Below are 17,328 nucleotides of genomic sequence, written 5' to 3'. Positions count from 1 at the left end.
GGGCCGGCCGGGAGCCTCTGCCCAGCGCGGCACGGCCCGGGCCCGGGAGGCCGCGAAAGTGGAGCCGCGCTCGAACGAATCGCTGCCGAAGGAAAATTATTAACTGTGCAATTAGCCTGTCAGCGCTCCTTTCAGGAATTTTTACTGTTGGAGGATAACCGAAGGGAAGAAGAATTGTAGATAAAATTTAAAAAATAACGCTCTAAACCGGTAAAGCAGTTCAAGGGATAGAGACCGGCGACGTGAATGTGAACTAAACAAAGTGTAACCACCCCTCCTTCTTCTCCCCATGGGCGAAATGGAAAGCTTATTTCATGATTCACTGTGAATCACTAGATTGAATGCGATCATTATGAGTGAATGATAGTCGGAGCTCTGCTAGCCCTTTATTTCTTAGAGGCAAAAGTATAAAATATGAAGGATATAAATGATCTTCCCTCTGCTCTCTCATAAAGGACATTCATTCAAAACCGCACTCTCTCCCGATTGCTTTGGTCCCCTTGAATTCCACAACAATCAAGGTGGATTATGAAGAGTCCCAGTTTATTTGTCTTCATGTCCTTGTTTATTGGTGGAATATCACAAAATGTAGTTTGTCCCAAATTCTTTAAGATGAGAAAATAGTTTGTGGTTGAAGGAATCCATGCCAGTACTGCCAAGGGAGTCTCCAATGCTCAGAGCAAGTCCATTATCATGCTATTTTATAGCATTTCCATATTTACTCCTCATTTCTCGGGCGTCTTTTACATATTGTTGCATAAGAAAAGGATTCGACAGTTCTAGTTATGAGATTTCCTAGATTTTTTTTACAGGCGGAGCCAGTTTACAAGAGCTGTATTGTTTGTCTGAGGTCTGGGTTTCCATTTGGGGTAATTATTGTATTCCCAGTCTTCTTCTAATCATTTGCTCACAAGGACAGGTTTTTTTCTCTCGCCTTTTGAAGAAGATGAAATACCCCAAAGTTGCAAGACTATTGAAATAATCCTCCCACTTCTTTGTCTATTGTGTAAAAGCTATTTCTTACATCTCTCTAAATTGCTGGAAAATATGTTACACAAAGGACCACATGAAAACATACAGCACAGTAGAAATGCATGGCACTGCATTTTGAAAAAACTCTGCAATCCTGATCTAAGCCTGATCCCACTAGAGAGGTGTGTGCAAGTGGAGGGGGGGACCAAACACAAAACAAACCCACTTTTCAGAAGGAAGCACATTTCAGCTCTATAATAATCAGCTCCTGAGGAAAGAATGTCTGTAGAACAGAAAATGAAGTGAAAGCAACGCCTGTGTGTGTCAGGGTTGCCTGTGCAGAAGAATTTCTCCTCCAGCTGCTACCTCCAGCTGCAGAGCTGGAGGAGGGCCGTGAGCCGCGGCCCCACAGGCAGACACTGGCTCAGCCTGAGGCACAGCAATGGAACTTGGCAGGTCTCTTCTTCCCAGCACCCCTTTTCCACCTTTCTGCTGGTGTCACACAGCATCCCAAGCCGGAATGCTTCTCTCCCCACCTTTAGTTTGCATTGGTAAAATCCCAGTCGCAAGAATATCCCTCTAAACTCACAAGGAACAGGTTAGGGGAAAATGTTTGTTTTCTTCCTGTGCTAAGATTGTTCAAAAGAGATTGCCTTAAGCCAAAACCTTCCTCTTAGGAAAACATATATTTGTGCAAATACATATAGAAGGATTTTAATTTCTTTGTATAAAGGAAACTACAGCTAAACAGCAGACTAACTGGTGTCAGGTATCTTCCAGACTCTGTCAATTGAAAAACAAATCATCACACTTCTGCAAATATCAAAGTCATCCTCAAGTATTTGAAGCTGTCCTGATGATATGCAACCCCAGCTTAGGAACTCCAGAACTGCCTTATTTTGGTGATGTAACCTCACCACATCCTTTTGCTTAGTGGTAACTGATAGCTAGATATGGTGCTGGGAGCTACATAATTCTAATAAATCAATATATGCAGACAAATTCACTGCCAGAGGAGGAGGAAAAAAAATCCCAACTATTTTGTAGGCAAGCACAGCTTTTAGAAAGCTTATGTTCCTCTTAGACTTTCCATCAACCACAAGCGTAGTCATAATCTAAAATGTTCCTGGCTTGCCCGCTGCTGGGCTGATTAGCTTTTGGAACAGAAGAGATAACATTTCTAGACATTGGTCTGCCTTGTGCTGCCTTCATGTTATTGTCAGTGTATGTGCTTTTGATATTATTTATGTAGAGAGTGTGGGCTCTCTCTTGGTGTTGGGTCGCTTTGCTTTTCAACATCTGAGGGTTTTTGTGTCTCTCAAAGGACTTATTTCAGCCTCTCAAGAAGCATCAGACTTCTTGCAATCCACGACTTTAAGGTACAACAACTTCCAAGCACCCTCCAGCCCCCGTAGGGGCAAGCCCAGGCCATGGGTGGCTGTGGGGTGCCCAGAGCAGGCACACTGGCTGCTGCCCACCACCCTGTCAGCAGCACAGACCACACTGAGGAGTGGGATGATGTCCTGCCATTGGGGGCTGAACTTGGCTGGTTTGGAGTGGCACCAGGTGCAGTCTGTCCCCTGCTATTAATGAGCCTCTTACCCTTGGGTGGATTTAGGTCTGTTTGATTTTTACTTCTGAAACAATCTCAAGATAAAACAGAGACACAAGGAGGAGGCTCTGACAGCAGGCAGAGCAGGGGCACATTCAACACATGGAATTAGTTATCTCCCTGAGGTTTGCTGGTGCTATTTTGCAAGTCATTTCACCTTTTTTTTATGCAGAAATCTCCCATCAGAGTCCAACCTTTACTAGTTACTAAGTGCAGCTGCAAACCCTGGCAGTAGATGACATACAAGCACACGCACACACACACTGCACATCCTGACTCCCACACTGTGGTCATGGGGGCTTCAATGTGGGTGCAATTCACAGCTCACATGACCCAGCAGTAATTATTTACAGAAAAACATCATGTGCAGCAGCCTCACAGGTAAATTCAATCCTTCTCTCTAGCCAACACAAGTAGCTAAATGTCAGTGATGTATAAATCCTGAAAAAGAAATGCCACAGGAGTGTACACAGACCTGGCAAGGAATGGAAGCAGTACATTCACTGATAGTGACAGGGAACACCTCCATTCCAGCAGAGAGTTTGAAAAATAAGGGTGGGAGGGAAGGAGGAGAAGAAAAAAAGGGAGAAAGGAGTACCACGAGCATCTTGGAAAGTCACCGGAAGCTTTGTTCTTAGGAATAAATCTGGCTTCTTGTGATCCCCTTTCAGCAGTGCTGGCTGGGAGCCAGCTGGGTCCCCTGGAGTCCCCCTGGCCTTTTTGTCTGGAGCCTGGGAATCTGTCTAGAGCACAAGGCTGGGGGGACCAGACTTGTATTTGAAGGAGGGGAGGCTTAGGCAGTGCCCACGTGGAGGAAAGGGGGTTTGCAGTCTTCAGACCTTTGGGAAACTTTCCCCCGGGGCTGGTGGGTGGGCAGGGGAGCTTTTCCTGCACTCTTGAGGGAGGTGTGTGGACTAGGGAGCAGGAGGAAATGCAGACAGGCTGTCCCAGGCCCGAGATGCTGTAGCAAATGGGGTGGGATGGAGGGATGGAGGGGAGTGAGCAATGCTCTCTGGCCCTCACCCAGCTGGCCTGTGCAAGTTGTCCCAGGGTGTTTCACCCTCCCAAGATATTGTTGCAAAGGAAAATGCCAAATAAAATGATAAATTACCAACAAACAGAACAAAACCAAAACCTTTGCACCCGTGGAGCATTATATTTCCCTTGCCCCACTAGGCCTTCCTTTCTGCAGATCTCTTTTAGGGTGATGAAAACTGGGCTCTCAAATCTCCCTGTCAGATCCAAAGATGCTGATTGGTATCTTTCCAATACTTATGGGTTTTCACGCATGATTGAGACCTTTCCAAAGATTTATTCATTTATTCTTTCAGATTCAGTTATCCTGCTATCCAGTTATTCTGCCTTTATTTTTGTATTTTCCCCCACCCCCTTTATGACCTTTAGAAATAAAATTCAATTTATTTGGCTACTTCACAGACAAAATCTAAAGCCTGCCTTAATTTGTAGTTTACTAGCCTTCTGATGTGAGACTACGTAGAGAGCCCATATCTGGTCAAATGGCTGGTACGCTGACACAGTCCAATTATGTGAAAATATATCCTTGCTTATCATTTCAAATATCATAAAAGTGGAGAAACTGAAGTAGCTCCCTGTCTGTTGGATTTTCCTGTTCAGACACACTTGTTTGAACAGGCACCGTGAGACTTTTCTGTCATCTTAGAGGAGTTCAAAAAGCGTTTTCTCCTTGAAAGCCCTGAGATGGGTGATGGTGGCCACCCCCAGCCAGCTCCCAGCCAGGCAAGGCAGGGAGATGGTAAGGCAGGGATGTCCCCTGCAGCTGAGCACTCTGCCCTCTGGCCTTGAAATGCACCTGGCATCTCCCCACAGCCTCCTCCAGCTCTGTCCCCCAGCCTGGCCCTGCTCCTGAACTGGTACCCACCCCACCCCACAGAAACCCCCATCCCAGCCTGGTCTCTCTGCATCCCTCTTCCTCATCCAGCAAAGGATTTTTTCAACTTTTTGATAATTTTATAGGAGTAGGTTTCATTGAAATAATTGGTAACACTTAGAGCTGAGTATATAAAATAGGTCTTGGGGATTTTAAGTATTCTTATGCTTCCCCTTTCTAAGCATCTGCAATAATTCTATCTTTAGTAACTTGACGAAATTGATTGTCTGTTAAGGCATATGCAGAACTGGTAAGACACAGAAAACCAAATTATGTACAATAAGTCACTGCTTTTGAAAAATCATATTTTCTACTAATTTCCTTCTTTTTTACAATTTTTACTCTTTTTTTACCCTCAATTGTAAAGATTCAATAAAATTCACTTTTTCTTGAACTATAACTATGTTTTGTAATTATATTTGGTAAAGAAGATTCCCACCTTTTGCTTTGATCTGGTTTTGTTTATGTTTGTGTTATGTTTGGGAAGACTGACATATAGTGCTGACCAGGTCTTCCTTTGTGCTTCTCTGTGATTCTTTAAATCAAGTTATGGCTGAAAGGAGCCAATATATAAGCAGTTGAAGTGCTCAGTCTTTTATTTGGCAGTACTGTCAGTTTGCAGGCTTGAGAAAGACAAATTTCTTACAGAGAGAGGAAGGAACTTGTGAACAAGTTGAAGCAGACTGTAAAAACAGAGATATTAATAGCCAAACCAGTCAGAGGCTTCTCCAGACACAAGGATGTTGGAACCAGGTGGGAGGCATTCCCTGGCTCAGCACTGTAAGGGCAGGGTGCTATTTAAAGAATAGCTTGCAATGACATTTTTAGGTATCTTTATGGAAGGTGTTGAACATACTCAATTACTGAAGCATAAAACAGAAAATGAAACAAAAATCTGTCCTGCAGGGTGCAATCCTTAAACACAGAGTACTCCGTGTTCCTGCCTGGATCAGGGGGAACTGAATAACTGAGAGCACTCCATACAGAGCCAAGGCCACTCCACACAAAGCCAGGTGTTTATCCCAACCCAGAGTCAGGCTTGGTTGAAGGAGGGTCGAGCTGGCCAAGCTCCAGTGACAAAGGGCTGCCCTTAATTCACATATAGGAGACCATCTTGCAGATGATGCTCTCTTGCAGAAGGCGGTGAAACCATGCAACTGTAGGCTTGATCACAGAATTCTGGTTGCATTGCTTGAAATGGAGCACTTTGGGAGTTGCAGTCTTCACATCTGTCATCAACCCTGAGAAGTTTCTGGGTTCATTTATAATGTATAAGGACTGATGGAAACATCACATTCCATAAAATGATCTCCTATATATGTTACAGGCCTTTTCATTTTATCCAGTTGTAATAGCACTGAGCTCAAAAAAGTGTGTACTTGGATAAAAGATAGCTTCCAAAAAGGTAGCTGTTCTTAAGCTGGAAATACCAAAATATAAAGAAGTCATCACTGAAATTCAGAGATTGTTTTAGTAGTTAATTACATGAGCAGTAAGAAGCCTGTTTTAATTCCAGCATAATTCTCTGTTCTCAGCTTTTGTGTGTCGTTCTATACAACTATCACTTCTAAATTAAGTGATGAATGATCTTTCCTCCAGTAAAGAGGTTAAACCCTCTCTCATGTTTCCTTTAAGTAAAGAAACATCTGGATGGAGCTGTTTCTCCATCTGTCTGCCCTTGTTTCCAGTCTCTAGTCCCATCTGTGTAAGTCTTGTTAACACTCACTCCAGCGTTGTGTCTTTCTCCAAGTGCAGACAGAGGCCTGGCTTTGCTGTTACAGAGTACACTTGGATGGTGTATGCTGATGTGTTTGAGCCTGTCCACACTTCTGTTCCTCATGTCTCAACACCAGTGAATTTTGGGTCTGTCACTGAGCACTCATCCTACCATCCAAAGTGACCACAACCTACCAGGAGCATCCACACTGATGGCACTTATGAATTATTCAGGTGTTCTCAGCATTTACTCCAGGATCTGGGTTTGTAGGGCTTCCTGCACTCCTCCATAAGGTGTGAGAGGTGAAGAGGTGCTAGCCCTCCACAAATGAACCTTCCCTCTGCCCTTTACAGCAGCCTTAAAGGGAAAACCCTGAAACAATTGTCAGCTGTGTTTGGATATGGAGTCACTTCTGCTTCTTATGAATGTCCAAAAAAATCTCAAGGGATGCACCATAGCTTGCAGATCAAGAAATGTAGATATCTGAGCTAATGGCAACAGATTATCTATTACACTGTAATTCACGCCCTACACTGACTTATCCATCACTTTTCCTTCTTCTTTTAACACTGATGTACATTTTCTGAGCTTGGTGCACCTGCCAACTGGGTTAACAGTAATCATTAAACAGGTTGTAATATTCAGCATGCAATGTATGTGTTATCCACTCCTGTGGAGACATACATTTACTGCAGGCCTCATAACTTTTGCTTTACTTCTCCCAGCATTTGAGAGCAGTGGCTTGTTTGAAGGCAGGAGAGGACCTTGTCCTCATTCTGTCCCCACAGTGTCCTTCGCTGGGCATTTGGTCCCAGCCAGGCCATCAGGGTGTGCGGCAAACACATGGGCTGTGATCCCACGGATTCTGCTGAGTATGTGGGATGAAAACTGGGGCTTAGTGCATGATTTTTGGAACTGGTTGTCTTTGCTTATTGTCCTAATTTCTTTGCATGTCAGAAAGAAATATGGGGTGGGAGGTTTGGGAGGAAAAGATCTGGGGTCCCAGAGAGGGGAGGCCATATTCAGCAGTAGCAGAGTCTGGCTTCTAATGTCACAGGGAACCCTTGTGGAATGTTCCTCCTTGATGTGGTCAGAAATGTCTCTTTAGGAGATGCCACTACAGCTTGGCAGCCTGGCACTGAGGTTTTAGTGAGCAGGTCCATTGCACTTACATCACAGAAGGAATATGCAGGATCAGGGAAAGACAGTGCCCTTCACTCTGGAGTATGAACTGGAAGGTAAACTCAGAGTTTACCACTTCATTCTGGAACAAAACCAGGCAGTTTCCTATTTTTTTGTTTGTTTTATTTCAGTTTCTATTATAACATCTCTGACACTTCTAGACTGAAAGGGACAAATGCGCCTTAACTTGGGGCTCAGTTCTGAGGTGAAAAACTCTTTGTTCTAAGTATTGAAGTCCATTGACTCAAAGTCCATGGACTCCTATAAGAGGCTTGTTTTGGTCCTGTCTGTGATAGGAAAACCTCCCTGAAATTAGCAAATGCCAGCCTGGAGCGAAAATCAGCTCAGCACAGAGGAAATAATTTTATCTGAGGGATACTTGGTATGGGCTTCAGTAACAGTTAAAGAAAAAATATGGTAACACTTAAGAGTTCAACAACAAGCAAGAGCAAGTCATGGACTCCTTGCAGTTAGTGTAACCCCCTTGAAGTCTACAAGCCAAATGCATGGGAGGTGAGGATCTGTCCTTCTATCCTGTGGGCACACTCGGCTCAGATAACACAGATGTGTTAGATTAAGGAGAGAACCTTATAGAATAAAGCACTGGCTGCACTGGGAAAGCCTTTTTTTTTTTTTAATCTGTCTATTAAAACATTAAAACATGACAACAACAACAAAAAAGGTATAAGGCAGAGCAGTGAAGTAAATCAAAGAAGTTGATACAGTCCTCCAGATTTATACTCTTTAGAATTTTTTTTTTTGTCTCATGCACCCAACTGGTTTAAAGGTCTATTCTCTTTGTGATACATGCATGCACATAACTACCATTGATGTGGAGTCTCCAGGTGATTTGATGTGCATTCCACATAAGGCATGGTGTCAAGTATATGATCCCCACACAAAAGAGCTGCCTGAGAACTACTCTTTGGAATAATTTTTTTTTTTAGATTTCTTTGCTCTACATCTAGAATTTAGCAGATCAGAGTGCCTAACCAAGCAGTGGAACTACCACTGCTACTCTTTTATCAGCTTTGATCTGTGTCAATTTATGGAGGGGAGGGGGGAGAAGGAGGGGCTTAATGGGAAGAAAAATTTCAAATATGGGTTCAGTCTTGCAAAATGTTGAATATTTTGTAGAAAAAACAATTAAATAAATTATAAATAATTAAGGGGGCTTGAGGTTTTTTAGCAAATTAAAAGAGGCAAGCAGCAAGCAGGAGTGAAAATGTGTTTTTGGAACACACAAATTTCAGAAATCATTCCCCATGTCACTGTATGGTCTCTGTTAAGGGTTTTTAGGTCCACACTGTGATTCATTCCAACTCAAGCCTAGAGCAAGTCTGATCTCCTCTCCACTGGGTGCTGCAAACAGCTATACAGGCAATCACAACTCATGTGAGATACAGACATTTAGCAAAGCCAGCAGGTGAATATAGCCATGCCCATGCCTAGCAGCTGATTTCATGTCAGCCACAGCACCACAAGTCAGGATGCACCGAGACATCCTTTAAGGGTGGACTAAAAATATATATTAGGCCTTGAGCTTTCTATTCTGGTTTGATATTTTGTCCTTCCATGGCAGGAAGGACAAAAAATCCTATTTGAAGGCAGAACTTTTGTACAATGAAGTAACAGGTTGCTTTTTCAGATAAAACCTAAGCTCAGTGTTCCATGTTGTCAGCGTTAGACTTTCCTTTGTGTTTCAGAGACAAGCACCAACAATCTTTGTTGTACCAAATCTCTTCTTTCTTGCACACACACATCCAGTCTACCTTCCATGTGGGAGCCAGTTAGAACTGTGATAGAAACACAGTAATTTAGTGTTTAAATTACTGTTAATTTTATTATGTGATCAGACATTTCCCATTTTAAACCAAATGAAAATGTGGCCCTTTTGGAACAGCTGTATGTGTATATTGTTTTGATTTTCCATGCTTGCCTTCCTGTCTTCTGTTCTTCTACTCTCCCAAATGCTCTGCTTGAATGGAGAAGCAGAGTGACTAGAAAAAGGAAGGAAGGATTTGGGGAAAATTGGGGTGCATGGTTTGAAGGGATGAAGGGAGTAGACAGGCACAAAGAGGGTTTGTGATAGGGCTAGGATGGGCTCAGCAGAACACTGGAAACAAAACATTATGAGATTCATATGGATATGCTGTAGGTTTTCTTTCATGGAGAAAGAGGAAGAGGGAAATTTAGATGGTACTGATTTATTTTTTTATAAGGAAATGGAGCTGGAAAGAATCACATATGGTAATAGTCCTTTGAGCCCTCTGATCTAGTTGCTGTCTAAAAGATTTTTTTGTTGGAAAATGTACACCTAGATAAGACAAAATCAAATGCTATCAAATTTGATTATTTTTATTCAGTCAAACTCCCCTCTAATTCAAAAATATCAGATTTTTTTTTCTGTTCGTACCTATTCTCTAACACTTGTCACTTTTTAAAACATGAGTAGCTAAAAAACTAAACTCAGTCTTCTGTTTGGACAAATTTCAAGTTTTAATCTTTTTTTTTCTGCCAAGGGAAATGTTAAATTAAAATCCTTCCTTCTCCTCTGAATAAATTCATAAGTTAGACCCTTCCTTCTGCAGCATAGCTGACATTTCTATGCACATCTTTCACCATTCAAATCATTAAGGAGCACAATATGTTTCAATTTCAGTGTCCTTACTGTAATGAAACACCAAACATAGGCCCTTGGGATGGTCCCTCTATCAGAGATCACACAGAAAGTCATGTTTTAAGGTGCTGAAAAAAGAACATGTTTCAAAGCCACCATCTGCCATCTGACCCTGTACCTCATGGATTCTTGGCAAGAAAAAACTGCAAGAGCTACCTGCAGAGGGAACCACAAAAACCACAATGGGCCTTATCAGTTGCCAAAACACTTGGATTGTTATCAATAAGCACTGACAGAGGTCAAAGGGTTCCTCTGGCTGTGGGGCTGAGGATGCTGAGATGTGGCAGGGGAACAGGACCAGACAATGGAAGGGACTGGGGAAGAGGACTGAAAAATGGGAATAGGGAGATCTGAACTACCAAAAATACTTATCACCTGCTACTCCATATCCTTTTGCAGGACTGCTGTGCAGTGGGACAAGCTTCATCCAAGCAAAGCAAGAAGCAAGGAGAAAAAACATTTGTTTCTGACCTAGATAAAAGTCATGATTTCAAGAATGCATGTAGATATGACCTACAGCATTTCCATAAATGTGTTTTTGAGTTGTAACTTTCCTACATAAACTACTGGGGCAGCAGCTCCTCAAACTGAGGACCAAAACTCTTTTATACAGGCTATTGTGATGTCTTTAATAATCCAAATGAAGGTGCAGCTATGTTGTATACTGTGATTTTGAGAATCTTTTTTGCAACATGAATCCCTATTCTTACACCTGCAGAAGGACCAGTAAAAAATACTCTTTTATGGGTGCAAGTGTCATGTAGAAGGATTTGTTTCTAGATATCCCTAAGGACTATATTTTGTTTTTAATGTTTTGATTTAGCAAACCCAGAAAATTTACAGAAATAAAAGTTAACTTAGCAGAGAGTTCTTCATTAGCTAGTCTGAATTGCACACAATTGAGGCAATATTAGCCATTAAAAAATTAGGAAAGGTTTGAAAGGGAGCACAGCAGAAAAACTCAGAAGTACCTTGACACTACCAGAAATTTGTTGACAGGTTGTGGATTTTTTTTTTATTTCTCTCTTTAGTTTTAATGCTGAGAATACTTTTCATGAAAAGGACGTGATTGATCTCAATCTTGGAACTCATATGTTTCACTCAATTATTCCATATTTGAAGATAGCTTGTTATTTATGACAACAGAGTCATTATTTTTTCTTAGCAATGAGTAGAATGACAAGACAATAATTAGTGTGCGGGTAGAAGACCAGAAGATAGCAGAAGCTACTGCAAACATCTGATCTAGAATTTTGTACCTTGCTCAGAAGATTATTTTGCAGAGAGTTTTAACAATTCCTTTCATGGCCTGTGAAGTTTTTAATTCAAAAATGGTGAATTGTTCCTTCTACCTTTTGGAGTTTATATTTATTCTTGCATCTACATAGTATCAAGAGAAAAGTCTCCATCCTTCGCAGGTTTTAACTCCAGCAGATTGAGCCTGCTAAGATCTACCCCACACTGCGGCTGACCAGTAATCCAACTTCCCATTGCTTGGAGGAAGGGACAATAAATCCTTTTAAGCCATAGAGAGCATTTTAGGTCACTGTTGTCTTACATCCATACTAGGAACTGCTTTCTCTGCCTTTCTTATTCTGGCATTTCAGACAGCTGAAAAGCAGCAGGTTTTTGGGTTTGCGGGTCAGTGGCAGTGCTGTGACTGACTGTGCTGGGAAGTTGTCAAACCCATGATGCAGCCTCACAAACATCAAGAGATCTGGCTAAAGTAGCTCTCAGAAAGTGCATTTAGTGTTTTAGCAATTTTGAAACTTAGAAAATGTGTATTATTTTGCTTTTTAATTGCCCAGAGGTCTAAGGCGTTGACCATGTCAACCTGTAGATGGGATATACCTATTCTGCTGTGAATCAGTGTGGAGGGGGAGAATGTAGACATAAATAATCTGTCAGCCCAGCTGCCTGGTATGAATTCAGACAAATATGTTTAACCAAACATGGATGCTTCAGAGGGTGTTCTTGTGGTTACTCCAACTGCTTCTATTATACTTTTATATTAACAGTGTGTCTGCTCACCATGTGCAATAAAACAATTTCTGAGGCTCAGCCTCAGAACATGGGGCTCATTCACTGTCTCGGATAATAGCGTTGCTTGTTTGCACTGTTCTTATTGAACTTTCTAAATATATGTCATTTTCCTTTTCATTCTAGGAGTGATTGTACATTACAGCAATTACAGACAAACCCTTCCAGACAGTTTGAAGACCAAAACTTTCTTTGTGTGGAAGTCCAAAGGCAATTATTGGCATTAGAGTTTAAGAGAAGCATTCCATCTCCCTGATGCAACAGCAGTAGCTTTCTGTGGCATGTTAAATAAAGCAATTTGCCCTGTAGGAGACTAATGCATGCAGAGTCATGATGGAAAAAAAAAAAAAGAAAATCAAACAGCTGCACCAAAAGAAGTAGAAATCTCCTCTTCAGAAAGATACAAAACTTATTCTGGCACTGTTTTAACCAAAAGACACCAAGAATCTTTAACCTTTGCCTTAAGCTTCTTGACATTTCATATATTGCTTCAAGACTGAGACTCTAAAGACACAGGCGCGCTAATTACCAGTGAAATAGTTGCTTTTTAACCAAAAATAGTTGATAAAAATGGAATAAGACAGTGCTTTCATAACACATGCCAGAATACAGAAGTCAGTTCAGGCCAATTTTTGTTCTCATAGCAGTTCCCATCTGCATAAAAGAAGGAAATTAATAGGCTTGAGCTAGAAGTATTGAGACTTGACCTCTAAAGTAATTTCTTCTTATTTTAGGGAGTCTTAAATATTAGGCAAATAATAAAAACAAAATTATTTACTCCTTTCAAATATACAATTTACAATATTCACCTGACATAACTGTGAATATTTGCCTAGCTTGGGAAGCTGTGTGAGGGGATTATCAAATACTCTCAGACCTGAGCACCTTAGAAAAAGTTAGAATATATCTTCAGGAAAACTAGTAGACATTTTTTATATTTTATTTATATTATTTTTATATTTTATATTTCCTATCATTTTGAGATCCTTGGAAACACTGGGGTCTTGATCCTAAAACATTATTAACTGCTCACCCTAAATGTATTTACACCAGCTGAGAATTAGTCTGGAATAACAACCATAATAAGATAAAGAGGACACAATTACTAAAACAATAAATGTATAGCAAGGAATTGTCAGGTGAGAGTTAGAACAAACATGCCTTCAGGATAATGCATGTGATTAAAATAAATGCATTGTATATTACAGCAGCTCATTGGCATCTATAAATGGAGTTGTAACATTTTTTCCAGAAAGTTTCAGCTCAAGAGGATAGAAAAAGTTTTGAAGAGAAAGGAATTGATTTAACAGCTCTATTATAATAATGAAATGCAAGAGCAGATGATTTTGCCACCCATCACACAGACTGCTCTTTTGAATGGTGAATGTGATGAGGTTTTCAAAATAGAGAATATTAATATTTCTGAGATGGAGCCAGGTTTGCTAAGACAGGCTCAGACCATGAGGAAATTTCCCATTTTTAAGAACAAATTAAGCCACTTAACTTTCCCTGCTATCAGAATGAATTCTAGTCTTGCAATTTGATGGAAAAGCTGGAAAATTGGATTCTTAAAGAAGATGGAAAGGTAGAAAAGATTGGCCAGCAACTGTTGCTTCTTTGAATCATCAAGTGATAAGGCAAACAGCAGCCTTTCCATAAGCCTTCAGCATGCAGAAACGTGGGCTTGTTTATACTGTATTGATGTTCTCACAAGCCCTTTTTAAACTATGAATTGATTTAAGGGTGGTTAGTTAAATGTGACTATTAATTCGGGGTTTTGTGTGCCGTATGTGCCATGGAAGGGCTCAGTTTGTATTGGAAGTTTGAGCCCTGCATGAAGTGTGATTATACATGGCATCAGCTGACTGGAAACCCTATCACACCAGTTACAAGGCCAGATGAGGCTGATTTAACAGTGAACATTGATGAAGTACTCTCCCACTGGTCGCCAAGAGCTGCACTGTGAGCATCTTTCATCATCTGGTGCTCAGCTTTTTGTGTATGGTCTGGGTTTAGATATAATGGTGATTCTTCAGAAAGCAAAAGGGAGTATTCAAAGAAAATGTTTTTCTGAAGTTGGAAGAAACAGCCTGGCTATTGTTTATTCTCTGACCACACAAATACCTTGTGGCAATTATGTCTTTTAAAACTGTAGCTCTGTCTCACTCCTTACATGTGAACAGCTCTGTAATAGCAAATAACAAACAACAAAAAATCACAACAGAATGCCAGCTTTCATTTGAAGTTTAGAGGAATAATAACATTGAGTAATAAAATGATAAAATCAGTGAAAGGCAACTCTCCTATGGTGTGTGTCAGCACAAGTTGCTTGCACCATGGTCCTGTGTGTCGAGTAAGGAACTTCCGGAGCTCTGCATCACTCTGTTCACATCACTTCCATGGCAGGGGACTGGATCTGCATGGTCCATAAAGGTCCCTTCCAGACCAAACCATTCTGTGACTCCACCATTAATACAGAGCTTTCATGTTCAGAACTGTGAAATATGTCAGATCACACCCTCAAAAGCAGCTTATTTGAAAAATGTAACAGGAAAAAAAGGAAGAAAATTCACTATCAGACAATTTCCACCAAAGTAAAAAACCTTGCCTTTTTTCCATCCTGGACATTTTCAAAAATGGAAAGAACCAAAATATGTGGGGGCTGGGAGCATTTTGGAATGTATTTAAAAATAGGTCAGGAAAAAAAAGCCTTAGACTCTTCAACAAATGATCACAATTAATCAACAAGAATGGAAGCTGACTCTTTAATAAATGTGTTGGAATTATGCTCCTTTCCGGGGGGCAGGCTCTTGGATTTTAACAGAAAAGCTCTCAATGTTTATGGCTTTGCTGCCATGGGAAGGAGTTGTGGGATGGCATTCTCTGTGGTTTAACATGATCCATCAGCTGATGGCTCGTTCTGCTGCAAGGCAGATCATTGTCACCATTACGATTTCATCCGCTGCCTCAAAGCCAATTTCCCTGCATATAAACGCTTCATTCAGAGCACAGAGAAAATACATTAGGGAAACAATATAGCATACTGTACAACAAGGATTTTCCTGCACTGTAACTCTACAGCTCACCAGGCAAAACCCACTTCTTTTTATTCTAGTTCCCCAGGGTGCTGCATGGAGACACCAATCCTGAGACGGATTAACTGTGGCGCTTTCATCAAGAGGAACTTGTCTTCACTCTGACTTTGGAATAGAAAGGACGTGCTATTACCCTTGCCTTTGAAAGAGGAAAGCTTTCTACCTGCATTCCTTGCTCACTTCCAAAGTTTAGCTCATAGGGATTAGAATTTGCTAGATATAGGATAAGCCCCTTTAAAAATACTCATATAAAGAAAGATGGAGAGAGCTTTTGGATATATTTACTGAATGTTTATTACTGTTAGAAACAGATAAATTTGAGTTAAAGAATGAGCAAAATATTAATTCTTCACATGAAGTAAATGAGAGTAGTCAGGAAAAAACGGTGCTTTTTTTTTTTTTCTCGCTCTGCTACTTTTACATAAGATCTGCTATTTCTATTCGAAACCAACCTTTTCTTTTCAGTAATACATGAGTGATTTTGGGCCACTTTTATTTTGGGAATTTGCCTCAATCCATACTATAGAGCATAAAGTTTCTGGCAGCTAGTGTTTAATATCTCCTCAGTACTGAGGTCTCTGTAAGATATTTCATACCTAGCCTTGAAGAGTGCAGAAAGCCTAAATCACTACAGATCTCAGGCCAACATCCCAGCCCCACCTGGGATGTTTTTGTGTCACAGGCTTCAAAAGAGGCTGAAAATGCTAAATATTGGGTAAGGAGGTCTGGTATCACGCGATGACTTTGTAATTATTTTATAACTATAATTATCTCAGATATGAGAAGAGAAGCAAAGCTCCTTCTGTGTTTGACTTGGATTTAATTTAAACCTCTTTTGAACCCTGCAATAATTTTAGCTGATTTCATTGCCACTGAACAAGTCTGTAATATGAAACATCACCCACAGCTTCCTGGCCATGGGCAGGGTCAAACAAAGCCCAGTTTTCTCCCTGGGCTTTCAGAGCAATGTAACCAGTCACAGAAACATGGGGCTGGCAGTGAAATAAGTAGCTAGTCTGATTTGGGAGAGGATATTCTTTATGACCAATGCTGAGCAACATTATTTCTGAAACTGATACTTCCAGTTTTAGAAAAAACAGACAATTTAGTGGGGCAGCAGTGTGCAGAGGACAGTCTGACACTGGCCTTGACTGTGCCAGTGCATGAGCAAGCCAGGCTGCCCCTCATGGTACTCCTGCTGCAGGTCACAGCTCATCCCTTACAGAGGACTGTCACTCACCATGGGAAGGGCAGTCCCACACTGTGGTGGCAGGGGACCATGGCATGGTGGCTGACACTCATGGTCCATGTGGGCACAAAAATGCTCTTCACACACCACCAGCTCTTCTCAGATTCTGATGGCAGACCAAGCGCCTCAAACACCAGAGGACTGAGGTAATGCCTTTTACAAATGTCCCAAGTCTTGAAAAAAAATAGAAAAAAGTGGAAAAATCTGTAAAAATACTGAATTATAGTGGTCAGTGGAAGTATATTCACCATTTTTAGTAATCTCCATTATTTCTAGTGAGCAACACATCTGGTAGGGAACAGCAGGCAGAGACCTGATGCTATCTCACCTTTCCTGGGCTGCCCATCCTGCTGTTGGGGAAAGTGCTTGTGCTGCTCTGCCAAGGAAGAGGATTAGGGTAGCTGCCCTAGCAGAGGAAGTCCTCCCATGGAATAAGGAGTTTTTCACCTCCACGTTAGCCAGCCTGATTTTCCTCTTGCCTGCTTGGCTGGAGGAGCAGCTCCATGCATTGGTGACAGCAGAAGCTGGAAATGCTCATACGGGAAAGAAAGAGAAGTCAGGAGGCAAATTGCTTTCCTAAGCGTCGGTTTAAACGCTTATCAAAGGGCAGGGCCAGTCCCTTGAGTGTGTCCCCAGTGGTTCAAAGCACTCAGGGCAGAGGCTCTTGACTCACCCATCCTCCTGTCCTGCAGCTGCCCAGGCACAGCTCTGCGCCTGCACGGCGAACCGGAGCAGGGAATCGATCTGGCTGGAAAAAGTCAGTTAAAACACCCTCCAAAAAGCAGCATGTTTTTCTTTCCAGCCAGAATCACTTCTCCCATCTGGCCGGGCGCACAGCTGCACAAACAGCTGCGGCGGCGGGGCCGGCGGGA

The 17,328-nt window shown here is 41.5% G+C and overlaps 1 protein-coding gene across 1 annotated transcript in view; it reads right to left on the bottom strand.

Annotated features, from left to right (window-relative positions):
* MSX1 (msh homeobox 1) overlaps positions 1-17,328 on the bottom strand; it is a 148,213-nt gene that overhangs the window by 7,607 nt on the left and 123,278 nt on the right. Inside the window, exon 2 of the mRNA XM_031062849.1 lies at positions 17,130-17,204. Within this exon, the coding sequence (XP_030918709.1) occupies positions 17,130-17,204 (75 nt within the window). The remainder of the gene's footprint in view (positions 1-17,129; positions 17,205-17,328) is intronic.

Source organism: Geospiza fortis, unplaced genomic scaffold, assembly GCF_000277835.1.
Source record: "Geospiza fortis unplaced genomic scaffold, GeoFor_1.0 scaffold666, whole genome shotgun sequence".
Lineage (NCBI taxonomy): Eukaryota > Metazoa > Chordata > Aves > Passeriformes > Thraupidae > Geospiza > Geospiza fortis.
Note: the sequence above shows the minus strand (reverse complement) of the source record. Positions and strands in the feature narration are given on the sequence as shown.